The sequence below is a fragment of the Lepisma saccharinum genome, chromosome 22 (assembly GCF_977018435.1).
Source record: "Lepisma saccharinum chromosome 22, izLepSacc3.1, whole genome shotgun sequence".
Taxonomy (NCBI): Eukaryota; Metazoa; Arthropoda; class Insecta; order Zygentoma; family Lepismatidae; genus Lepisma; species Lepisma saccharinum.
The window spans coordinates 21,885,638-21,899,176 of NC_139250.1; the positions used below are offsets into that span (position 1 = coordinate 21,885,638).

The window sequence follows — 13,539 nt, forward strand, 5'->3', positions numbered from 1 at the left end:
CCTGCATTTCAATACCAATTACAGAAACATTTGAAGAAATATAAAAATGCATGTTATGAAAAAGGCATTGTTGTATCTTTTTAGAAGTGCTAATTGTCTGAAAACTTACGAAAAGGTAGGGTGACCATACGTTTTGTTTTGACTGGGACAGTCCCATTTCAGAGGCATGTCCCGATCGTCCCATATTATTAAAAAGTCACTATTTGTCCTGTTTTATAAAAGTCTATGAATTATCTTGGAAACCAAGTCTCAATTTGAGACACATTTCATGCTAAAAAGTTGCATTGTTTTGTATGTGTTTCGTTATTTGTAGAGCAAAATAAGCATGCAGTTTCTTTACAGAATTGCAAAAAGAATTTAAAGTTCCTGCATCTTGACACAGGATATGTATAGTGTATAAAGTTTTCAGGGAGATTTATAAACGCTTCATGAAGAATAAAGCTGCTCTCAAGAAGGTTGATTCTTCTGCTAAATCTAAATACTTCTGGCATTACTTAACTTCAGTATAGAACTAACTTCAAAGGCAGATCAGAAAGGACAAAAAATGCTATGTAAATCATACCGGGATTATAACAATTAATACATTTTGACAAAGGGAGATCATCTTTTATTTATTGTTTATGATGTATCATTTATGCGATCCATTCTTTAATAAATAATAACAGTATGTTAATAATAACAATAATTTTATAATTAGGTCTAACCAATTTTTCAGGAAAGGGGGTTCATCTTCTTGGGATGTCCCATTTTTGGGTCAAAATATTATGGTCACCCTATGAAAAGGTGCAGTGCATATTTAATTCAGATGTGACATGACATATTTTACGATGCTATTTATTATTGATGCAATATATTAAACTGAATTAAATATTAGAATAGCTTGGCACACAGAAGATTTATAAAATTTGAGACTCAACTAGGAATCAATCCTGCATCCATTCTGTGCCAATACTCTATCGCTGAGCTAAGAAACCACCCTTGACTTCACCCTAATTTCACAGCTTAGGTCATTGATTTGGTTTATCTTACTTCGCTTTTCTGCCACTTTTGTCTAATCGCGAAAATGAGGATGAGTGATGAAATTGATGAAAGGACACTTGCAAAGAACACACTTGCCCAGCCAACTTCCATGGTAGAGTGGTTAGAAGAGCATGCTACAATGCCAGGGCTCCCGGGTTTGAATCCCAGCTTGGGCATGGGTTCTTTGTGAGTGTCATGAATTTCATAATATCGTCACTCATTCTCATTGTCGCGATTAGCCAAAAGTGCCAGAAATGTGATGCTAAATAACAGAAATCAAACACCAATGCCCAGGCAGGGATTCGAACCTGTGACCCCTGGCATCCATGTAATTGAATCAAGACTTACATAATGATAATTGAGATTGAAGCCAGAGATTGGCTTGGTACCGAATACCAAAGATCTAGGTGAGTTCCTGGTTTAGCCTAAAAGTGTCACTAACTGTTCAGTAGGTTAAAAATGTATTTTACTTCTTTGCATTTGCATTATTGGAATTGTAAGATACATTGAATACATTTTATTGCTGCATAATTTTTGGCAGGTCAATGGGAGAAAGCACACAGGCTGGCCAGCCAACACCTTCGAGCAGAAGAAGTTTCAGAGATGTACGTGAATCAAGCTCAGACTCTGGAGGACCAAGGGAAGTTTAGGGAAGCTGAGAAACTTTATATATCTGTATCAGAACCTGATTTGGCGATAACTATGTACAAGAAGAACAGGCAGTATGACCAGGTATATTTTTTACCCTTCGCGCAGTTTCAGTGTACACTGAATCTGGAGTCACTGTGCACTTAAAATATTTTTAGTTGCTTATTCAAAGAAGTTCTAAGTGCCATACAACCTCTTATCAAATGAGGACATCCAGGTAATGGCAATTGCAATACAGTGTTGATCATATCATGTAGTGTTGGTAAGCTTGTGAGGAAAATTAACATCCATTTTGACAGCTATAAGCTGTATGAGGGGAGAGTGAAAAGTTTTGAGCCTCACATGGAAGGGGTAGGTAGTTAAAATTTTGGAGGATGTAAGGTTTGAGTTTTAGGACACTGTGCAAACTTTTATGAAATTCACATCTTTTCTTTTATTTTTTTGTTAGGTTGGAAATGAATGAAGTGTAGAGAAGAGAGGGCCGTGATTAGGTACCTCTGTCAGAAAGGCCTCAGTGCACAGGCTGCTTTGGTCGAGTGTGGCTTCACCGCACTTCCCCATCCACCTTATTCCCCTGAACTGCTCCTGTCAGAATTTTCTCTTTTCGCTGCTATAAAGAATTCATTTCGAGGACGTCACTTCCACATGGACGAAGGCAGTCATTGAGTGTTGTGAGACTCAGGACAAATCATTCTACCAGACGACTGTAAACAAAATTGCAGCATAGAATGCATAAGTGCATTGATCTGGAGGGAGGGGTAATTATAGAGATTATGTGATTATGTAGAGAAATCATGATGAGAAACAACCCTTCCCTGTGAAGCTCAATACTTTTCACTCTGCCCTCGTACAATGGAGTACTGCATGGGACCACTTTCGCTAGCATATGCTCATTTGAGTCTCCCACACCCAATCGTTTACAATGGAATATCATTTTAATATGACGACAATAATCATAGCCGCATATATGTAAAATATCCACCCTGGCCGTTTCAGCCCACAATCATCTATTTTATTTTCATGTATCACTGTATTGGTAAGATAGACCAAACTACAATTTAACATGGAGTTGAGCATATACCACTTGTTTTGCCTGTTCGAGCATTATTTGCTCGAGTGGAAAAGCCATCGATTTCGTATGCTATTTAACGTCAAAGTGCAAATTATCTGGAACTCGAGCGAAATGCTCTCCATGCAGCACTCTACTGTACAATAATAACTCACAATGAAAAGAAAATAATTTGACGTCATTTAATCAGATGGACTTATAATTATTCCAATTCTGATTCAAATCATTTATGTTCTTTATTCTTTTATAAATAATTTTTAAAGACGAGTGCAGGCTTTTTTTCTCAAGAGATTTAAACTGATCCATTTTATGTGTTATGAGAAAGATGCCAACATGTGGTGTTGAAATGTTGAATGAATAGACAAAACCAAATCACTGAAGAAATTGTCCCTAAAATTTATCAAGAGCAAGTCATATACCAATCCCAGTTTTGTGATTCTGTGCACAGAGGAATATCTTTCAACTGGTGTATTAAAATTTGCATGCATGGTAAACAGAGATGTGTATCTATAAACTTTCAGATGATGCGTCTTGTAAGCCAGTACCATCCAGATTTGGTGCAGACGACTCACCTCCACCTCGCCCAAGAGCTGGAGGCTGAAGGCAATTGGAGAGGAGCAGAACAGCACTACCTCCAAGCAGGAGATTGGAAAGGGGCAGTTAACATGTATCGTGCAGCAGACATGTGGGAAGATGCTTATAGGGTAAGTGAAAACTCAATATGCTGACCAAGGCAGAATTTATTTTATTTTAAAACATAAACTAAACGTTACGTTTCAACCTTCTAGCAAGGCCTTCTTCAGACTCTGTACCAAGTACAAATGAAATAAGGTACAAATCAGGAAGATATATATATATATACAGGAATAGGGTCAGAAATGGTGCCAGAAGGGCGGATAAATACAAATTATGAAGGAGACAGTAAACACTTACCACACGAATAGAAATAATTCAATATTTCGCGACCTGTGTCGCATTTTCAAGAAGGAAGATAAAAGATCGACGACACTTTGAGTAGAGGCACAGAATATTGACCGTAGCGTCTCTACGGTCAGTGTTGCCAGAAATAGTTGATAGGAAACACGAAGTACTTTAGCCAGTGTTTACTGTAAGGTGGGTGGGTAGTTTCGGGGAGGAGAGGAAAGAGTTACTGGTTGGCTAGGTTGAGTCCAGGGGGTATAGTGGCGTGCATGCCTGCTATATAGGCCCTTTCCCATCGCCTGCGGAAAGATGTGTTGGGGGGGGGGGATTAAAAGATGGATGATGGCAACACGGAAGCAGTTATTGAAGGTGGTGTGGATGGCAACTGTGAAATCGGAGTTTTGGGTGGAGGAACGGTGATTATTTATCCTTACATTCAAGGGAGTGGAGGTTTCGCCTAGGTAGAAGTTGCCGAATATTTGGCAGATGAGGGTGTAAATTAGGTTGGATGAGTGGCAGGTGCCCTTAGGGTGAAGGGTGAACTCACCTGCCACTGTGGGGATCAGGAGGGTGGGGGAGGTGATGAGTATGGGGCAGGTCTTGCATCTGGGTTTGTTGCACCTGTGGGCTGGGGGAAGTGGTGCGGAAGGGGTGGGAGTGTTTGGAGGTTGGGACCAGAGACATCTTTAGGGATAAACCTAGGGTCATCTTCTGTCGCCCCCCCCCCAACCTCCACAACATCTTGGCCCGAAACACTCCCACCCCTTCCCCCAGCCCACAGGTGCAACAAACCCAGATGCAAGACCTGCCCCATACTCATCACCTCCCCCACCCTCCTGATCCCCACAGCAGCAGGTGAGTTCACCCTTCACCCTAAGGGCACCTGCCACTCATCCAACCTAATTTACACACTCATCTGCCAAATCTGCGGCAACTTCTACCTAGGCGAAACCTCCACTCCCTTGAATCTAAGGATAAATAATCACCGTTCCTCCACCCAAAACTCCGATTTCACAGTTGCCATCCACACCACCTTCAATAACTGCTTCCGTGTTGCCATCATCCATCTTTTACCGCCCCCCCCCCCGACACATCTTTCCGCAGGCGATGGGAAAGGGCCTATATAGCAGGCATGCACGCCACTATACCCCACTGACCGTAGAGACGCTACGGTCAGTATTCTGTGCCTCTACTCAAAGTGTCGTCGATCTTTTATCTTCCTTCTTGAAAATGCGACACAGGTCGCGAAATATTGAATTATTTCTATTCGTGTGGTAAGTGTTTACTGTCTCCTTCATAATTTGTATATATACACACACACACACACACACAAATCACTCCCCTCCCCCCCCCCCCGACACAAGATTATTAGAAAGTTGTTTATCTGGAACATTCCTTTCCAGGTGTTCCAGCAGGTGGCCTTCTCCTGTCAACTGTTGTTTCACCTGACAGGCGATTTAGATAAACATTTCCTTTTATCTGGAACTTAGTTGGACTCCCTTACCCTTTCTTAACAACTTGATTAAGTATTAGAAATGACAGTAAAATTTAAATCTTTTTAATTCTTCTTATTATTATTCAGTATATAATAAACAATAACTTTATACAAATTTTGAATTTACCAAGACTGACATCAGTGCTTGAAGATTGTAACAAATATTCAAAATATTGATCAGTACAGATATGTAAGTACCCCACTGTGTCCTGTTATGTAATGAATTCATTAAAGTTTTTAAAAAAGTCTAAAGTTAGAGATGTTTCGACATTCATAAACAAACTTACAGAATGCCTTTCCACCCAAAGTCAACACCGAATACTCATTCCTCTCTTTTTATACAACGGTTTTGTCAAGCTAGGTTTTCTATGTATGGACAATTAAAATTTATACGTTGTGATTGTTTCTGTGCAACATTATTTTTTATACATTTTAGTACAACTCGACAACTGTCATAGTAACAATGAAAGCTATTCGAAATATTGATCAGTATTAATATGTAAGTATCCCACTGTGTCCCGTTCTGATCCCTCACGAAAGCTACTTCTTGGTTTTTAATTTGAAATTTACTTATTTTATTTCATTTTTCTACCTCTTTTAGGTTAATCAATGCGATGAAGCTTAATAATGATCAGGGTGGCGACAGACCTGGAAAACCTGGAAAACCGGGAAAAGTCAGGGAATTTGAGGTGTCAAAAAAAGTCAGGGAAATGTCAGGGAATATCGTCTTCATTGACTTCGAACATTGTTATAACTCGGGCACTATGGGAGCAATCTACTTCGGATAACTTTTGTTTTGCAGCTAGAACATCATCGCATGCAATCTTGTACAATTTAGAACACCGGACCGAGGAAGGGGGCTTGGGGGGCACGTCCCCCGAATTTCAATGGGAAAAACAAAAATCTGAAGTTTGCGCCCTCTTCTCCCGTTATTTTGGGGAGAAGGCACAAACTTTAGTATTCTTTTCAAAGAATGGACATTTCTCAAGAGAATGAAACATGTTTCATGTTCTTGGTTTCCATACAAGTTGAATAATAAGCCAAAATGTGATTTTTTTTTAACGAAAAATAGGTAATTTGCATTTTTGGAGGAAAATTGTTATAACTCTGACACTATGGGAGCAATCTACTTATGATAAGTTTTGTTTTGCAGCTAAAACATCATAGCATGCAACCGTGTACAATTCAGAACGCCGTACCGAGGAAGGGGGTTTGGGGGGCGCGACCCCCGAATTTCAATGAAAAAACCATAAAAATCTGGAGGTTGCCCCTCTTCTCCCGCTATTTGGGAAGAAGGCGTGAACTTTAGTATTCTTTTCAAAGAATGGACATTTCTGAAGAGAATGAAACATGTTTCATGTTCTTGGGTGTCATACAAGTTGAATAATAAGCCAAAATGTGATTTCTTTTTTTTTTTTTTTTACGAAAAATAGGTAATTAGCATTTTTGGAGGAAAATTGTTATAACTCGGGCACTATGGGAGCAATCTACTTCGGATAAATTTTGTTTTTCAGCTAAAACATCGTACTATGCAACCGTATACAATTCAGAACGCCAAACGAGGAAGGGGGGGGGGGTTGGAGTCGCGACCCCCGAATTTCAATGAAAAAAACATAAACATCTGGAGTTTGCCCCCTCTTCTCCCGCTATTTGGGAAGAAGGCGTGAACTTTAGTATTATTTTTAAAGAATGGAGATTTCTGAAGAGAATGAAACATGTTTCATGTTCTTGGGTGTCATACAAGTTGAATAATAAGCCAAAATGTGATTTCTTTTTTTTTTTTTTACGAAAAGTAGGTAATTAGCATTTTTGGAGGAAAATTGTTATAACTCTGGCACTATGGGAGCAATTTACTTCGGATAAGTTTTGTTTTGCAGCTAAAACATCATAGCATGTAACCGTGTACAATTAAAATCGCCGAACCGAGGAAGGGGGTTTGGGGGCGTGACCATCGAATTTCAATTTTAAAAAATCTTTAGTTTGCCCCCCTCTTCTCTCGCTATTTTCGGAAGAAGGCGCAAACCTTAGTATTCTCTTCAAAGAATGGACCATTCCAAAGAGATTGAAACTTGTTTCATGTTCCTGGGTGCCATACAAGTTGAATAATGAGCCAAAATGTGAGACACTTCGGAAATGTGTCATGGATATGTTGCGGAGCGGGGGGAGGTTGGTCATCAATATGAAATTACCCAGGCTTGCTCCAGAGCTGTGTCAGAGTTTCAACTCAAACAGAAGAGTTTGAGGGTCCAAAAAGCACATTCATTTCGTAATCTGCACCATGATACCATATGGTTTCATCGGGCCAGAACGACCTTACTCTGATGATACCATATAATAACATCGGGGGAGTAAAGGTTAAGCCTCTAAATATTACGTGGAAAATGCATTGAATTATCATTTTTTCTTGTCCATATGGGAGAGTAGTAAGGAGACCGAACTGTCAACAGATGGAGGGGATGGGAGCGGGTGGCGCCGTCCGATAGTTGTCGGACGTCGTAGTAAGCATTTTGTTGGGCAAACTGAAGGAACATGGAAACAAATAGGTTCCATTGATACATACGATTTTTGTCGAATATCGCCACCCGACAAAGTATCTCACTACAACATGTGACAGAAATTGCATGCATGGGACTCTTATGATTTTTGTTCGATGTCTTCGGACTGTAACATCCAACAAAAATCGTATGCATAAACAAGAAGAGCTTTAGACTGCAAATATGCTGCTGGAATTGTATTACTTTTCTGGCTTGCTTCACCTTGTTTAATGTAGCAATGCTTACAAAGGTTTTCTTACATCATCCTGATGTATGCATGTATGACATTGCACTATTCTTAGATATCAAGAAGAATCCAACAAAACTGGATATATATTGAATACTATCACGAAAAAGTGAAACATAAACCTGCATTGGTGAACGTTATAAAAATTGGCAAGTGCATGCTCCCAACCTCAAATTTACTGCAACACTAGTATTGCAATGAAATTAACACCATTCTCTGCCCTGTCTGTTTAAACTCGTGAGAGATGGTCATTAATCTCTCACTGAGTAAGGTTAATGTCCAATATTATGAAATAAAATACTAGTAATAAATACGTAAATATTTTAATATGATATTTACTCGAATCATTCAATCATGAAAGCATCACTTTCTTCAAGAAATGACTTTTTTCTGCCAGCCCTGCTAAATTTTCACTTTCCATCTACTGATTTATACGAGGGGTGGCCAGAAAGTAATTTCCGATTGATTTTTCGCAAACGCCAAAACCATGAAAAATGGTAATTGCTGCGAAGTTATGTTTAGGAATGAGCAGTGATGTCTGGACACATTTTTCGCCCTTTCTAAATATCAAAATAATGCGAATTTGGCATAAAACGTGAATTGTTGGCGTTTTTATTGATTTTTTTTAAAGAAATGACCTAAAACAACAAAAAATTCCATGAAATCCAACATTCTTGTCTTTTCTAGGCCATGTTTGTGTACATAGAACATGCAAGTTTTCCAACATTTTACTCAAGAGTAAACTATTGAGTTATACTTACATGGAATAATTCCGACAGCCACATTAAATCATGTATTTCCCACGATTTTTTCAACTTCTATCAAAACCATTTGCATCACAGCGAAAAGTGGCAGGGTTCTAACAGGAGATCGAGTGCGTATCTACTGTCACACGGGATCCATATCCTCATAGTTGTCGCACGAGATATGTTTTCAATGTCAATGTCGATCTCCTGCGGGGGAGAACCGGGATGTTTTCCACCTATTCAAACTGCTTCGGCACCCACCCAGCATCATATGAAGCTGGTACCTTGAGGAAACTTTGAGGGATAAAGGTAGCCAGGAGCATGGTGCTGATCACATCACCCCCACCTTTAGCCATGATCAAGAAAGTGTGGGGCCCACTCCACACCCTTATACACCTTCATGGAAAAGTCCAGGGGAGCACTTTACTTTTACTTCCTCAAAAATCTGTTCCAACATATCAAACTGTCACGAAAATACATAGATCATGTGATCTACAATTTTAAATAATCGTTTAAAAGCACAATGGAGTATTAAGTTTCGGTATATTTGGCAGATAAATGTTCTAAAACAAAAACGCGAATTTTGGGAAATGTAATACTGACAAGTCAAAAAAATGATAATGCCAATTTTTGGTGCCATAATATATCGGTATCTGTCACGTGAGATTGATTGATTTTAATTTTTTGGGTACATCGCCACTTATGGTCATTATCCACCCTTCAGTATATACGGGGGAAATTCCATTATCTAAAATCCTTACCTTAAAATTTAAAAAAAGGTGTATCGAAAATAACTTTCCCAAAAGAACTTTCAAGATCTCAAACTCTCACGAAGAGGCGTAAGCCATGTGACTTACAATTTGAAACAGTAGTTTAAAAATACCATGAAGGAATAATTTCAGATGTTTGCCAGAAAATGCGCTAAAATGAAAATGTGAATTTTGAGAAAAATAACACCGTATAGTAAAAAATAAAAAATAAGAAAATACACCAATCTTTTTAAAAAATAACAAAATATCAAGGTCCCTACCGATTAGGTATAAATAAAACATGAATATCAGTTGTAATTTATTGCATTAGTAACAGTGAATCTTAACCTAATTTTCAGCATAATCACGACCGTTATTCTGGGATTTGTAGTAGCATGCCACTAAATTTTGTATGCCCATGGTATATGTGTCGGACAGCAAAGACTGGAACTATCTCTACCTCAGTGTAGCTGTCAAATCCTTACCCTGCCAGAAACCTCTTTAGTTAAAGAAAGAGATGAAAGTCGGTACATTCAAGGCCAGGGCTGTACAGGGAATGGTCCAAGATCTCTCACCTGAAGTGATGCAAAGGGCCCGTGTGTACTCAGCTGTATGGGGTTGTGCACATTCGATTGGCCTTCCGTGAATTGTCTGCACCATCGTCTGACCATACACGACGTCCTGTCTGCACACCTCACACAATTGCTGGTGGCTCTGTGCCAAATTCTGAGTGTACATTGTAGGCTAGGCTCGGTGGGAGACTGTATGACAGGTGCAATCTTTAACCTAGAACTTTCCTAAAACGGCTGCATTGCAACTGTACCAGATTAGAGCTACATGCCACTTCTTCCTGCCTGCATGTGTGTGTGTCGCTCTCCGACCACTAGTGCTGCGTATAGGGGTCATTGGACCTTTTTTCAGGATGCCCCTCGTATATGAACTTTCAGAAGCTTTTATTATTAGTGTGTTCCTGTTTTAATGTGTGGTTAGCTAAGTCAGGTACCTATACAATGAAATTCTATAAATTGCTTGCGTTAAATTTCTAATACCTACATACCCTTTTCGTCAGCATTAATGGTATAACTGCATGTAGTCAGTTTCACAGTACTTAACTTGGATATACTGTACTGAAGCAGAAATCCCATTGATAATGTAAGGAAATATGACACTTTATTTTATTCGATTCAATTGTTTCACTTACATGCAAGAGTTAAGTTGTTTGCTTTACAGAGAAGAGAGCTTTATGCATTGAAAAATGAGTCCGCACTCATGGTTCTTGCAAGCAGAGGGTTCCAAACCTCAGTGAAAATATCAACATATAGTACCGAGAATGTATAAGGAGACTGATAAATTACAAATTGTATTTCTTAAATCAATCACTCTAATTTCATTTAGTCGTAACTTTAAAAATAATCAAGTATTTTATTTTAAACTTACTGCGTATGACGAAATTCCGTAATCCTTCCCTAGCTTGTGAATTGTAATAATTTTCCAAATTCACTATTTTGCAGTTTGAATTCAAATCATAGAGAATAGAGAAATTAAGTCAATTTCATAGAAGATAATATTGGTACTTAACAAATCCATACCTGGATCTGTATGAGTTTATTATTTCCATTTGCAAAAACATCGATTTAGTTTAGTTTGTAATTGTCAGGGAAAAATGCAAATTTTTGTCCTGGAATACCTGGAAAAGTCAGGGAATTTCATTTCTGCTTGTTTGTAGCCACCCTGATGATTAGCTTAAATCAGTGGAGAGGCAAAAGAAAGAAGATAAGGAAAAAAAAAAAGATGCAAGACTAGAACTTAACAAGGCAAGGTATTGAGTCAACTCCTCAATGTGCTTAGACACTGAGGGGTCCTCTTGTTGATTTATTTATACTGGTACAACAACAGGTCAATGTTATGGGTTCAGACATGTTAAACACTCTCCCAATGCACAGCAATGTGAGCCAATATATGTTGTTTTCCTCGTGGAATCATTTTCTGCAGTTTATATAATTGACATTAATTTATGTGTTTCATTTGTGCAGGTGGCAAAGAGCAGTGGAGGACCGCAAGCTGGACGACAAGTGGCATTTTTATGGGCCAAATCATTGGGCGGAGATTCAGCAGTCAAATTGCTTACGAAGTTTGGGCTGTTGGAGGCCTGCATTGACTATGCTTGTGAAAGCTACCAGGTAATGTACACATATATATTCTTTGAAACATCATATCTATGTTGGTGTTTTTTCACATTTTTTAATACTAGTTGAGTTTCAATTTTTTACGTAGTTTATATTTTCTTTATTGCATGTGTACGTGTATTATGTTACTTATTAATCATCATTCTAGGCATGTTAACAGTTGTTTCTAAAGGGTGTTCCGTATAGGATGCCAAATTTGAATCGAGTGCTATTGTTTTGTTTCGAGGTTGGCAGATCTGTTCTTACCAATGTTGTCATCTGTTGTCATGCCGATTAATGTAGCCTCAATTGTTTTGACTCATTTTTGTGCTTATGATATGGAACAGTTTACGATTGACCAACGTGTTCTCATTGTGGAGACATTTTACCAAAGTGGTGACCAGGAATGGCCGGCAAGGTCATGTGACCTTACACCCTGTTATTTCTTCTTATGGTTGTTTGGGAAATCACAGGTGTACGCCAACAAACCACGAACCCTTTTGGAGCTGAAGGCGGAAATCATACGGGTGATTGGAGGCATCGGGACAGACATTTGCGAGAGGGTTATCAATAATTTTGTGGAGCGTATAAATGCATGCAGACTCAGTACGGATGGACATATCCCGGACATTGTCTTTCATACGTAAATGGGAGATGTAACTGCTTACATTATATGTGAAATATAACTATTTTCATGATATTTTCCCCATTTTTATTTAATTTTCTAATTTGCCATCCTATACGGAACACCCTATATTTTGGTTAATTTACATTGCCTTTCTACCTCTTTGGTTTATCGTGAAGAGCTTGAATGATGAACAGATGAAAAAGATGATGACAGAAGCATATATTCTAGGCTAGCTAGGCTATCTGCGAAGCCTGAAGCCTGGAGAGTAAAATACAGGAGAAAAATCTATTAGAAACTTTGAATAAATTTACTCATTTCATTAAGAAAATATTGGTGATTCTGAAGTTGGCAACCCGAATTCTTTGGAGTTGGCAACCTGAAGTCTTAGGAGTTGGCAACCTGAAGTCTTAGGAGTTGGCAACCTGAAGTGTTAGGAGTTGACAACCTGAAGTCTTAGGAATTGGCAACCTGAAGTCTTAGGGGTTGGCAACCTGAATTCTTAGGAGTTGGAAACCCGAATTCTTAGGAGTTGACAACCTGAAATCTTAGGAGTTGGCAACCTCAATTCGTAGGAGTTGGCAACCTGAATTTGTAGAAGTTGGCAACCTGAATTCGTAGGAGTTGGCAACCTGAATTTGTAGGAGTTGGCAACCTAATTCTTAGAAGTTTGCAACCTGGCTGCTGTTGGAATGACAACGTAGCTTCCCTGAAGAAGTCAAAAGCGAGCAAAATGTGTGTCTAACCACTTATACCGGGGATTTATGCGAGCCAAGTCTTCTCTCTTCCTTTATAGTCAAGGGCTACGTGTCATCTTTGGACTCAGCATACACCACTGGATGATGAGAGAAACACAATTATGCCTTGGAAATGGTTTGAGCATGGAATCTGTGGCTTCATAGCCTTTTCATATACACTATGTTGCCATTCATCACCGGACACCCCTCAAAAAGTGCTTGGGATCGTCTGTACACGTCATACAATCTATAAAAGGCATTGCCGGTTGAGAATACACTCATACCAGCTACAGCAGTCAATATGGACAGACGATACGAACTGAGTGAGGCAGAAAGAGGGATGATCATTGGAGCCCACAGGTTTGGGCATTCGACCCGTGAGATTTCCAACAAATTTCAGATACCCCGGTCGACAGTGAGTGATGTTATCGTGAAGTGGAAGCGAGAGTGGGTCATGACATGCCGACCCAGACCCAGTAAACCGAAAATAATAACAGATCGTGACCGTTGATGCTTGAAACGTGTGGTGAAGTCAAACCGGAAGGCGTCGTTACAGATGGTGGCACAGGAGTTTCAATCGGCT

General features: G+C 39.1%; 1 protein-coding gene across 3 annotated transcripts in view; it reads left to right on the plus strand.

The window, feature by feature from the left end:
• The window catches only part of Oseg2 (intraflagellar transport protein Oseg2), a 151,905-nt gene that overhangs the window by 85,761 nt on the left and 52,605 nt on the right, over window positions 1-13,539 (plus strand). For all 3 annotated transcript variants that reach the window (XM_083143793.1, XM_083143795.1, XM_083143794.1), the window contains exons 19-21: window positions 1,562-1,752; window positions 3,259-3,441; window positions 11,463-11,609. In XM_083143793.1, the coding sequence (XP_082999919.1) occupies window positions 1,562-1,752; window positions 3,259-3,441; window positions 11,463-11,609 (521 nt within the window). The remainder of the gene's footprint in view (window positions 1-1,561; window positions 1,753-3,258; window positions 3,442-11,462; window positions 11,610-13,539) is intronic.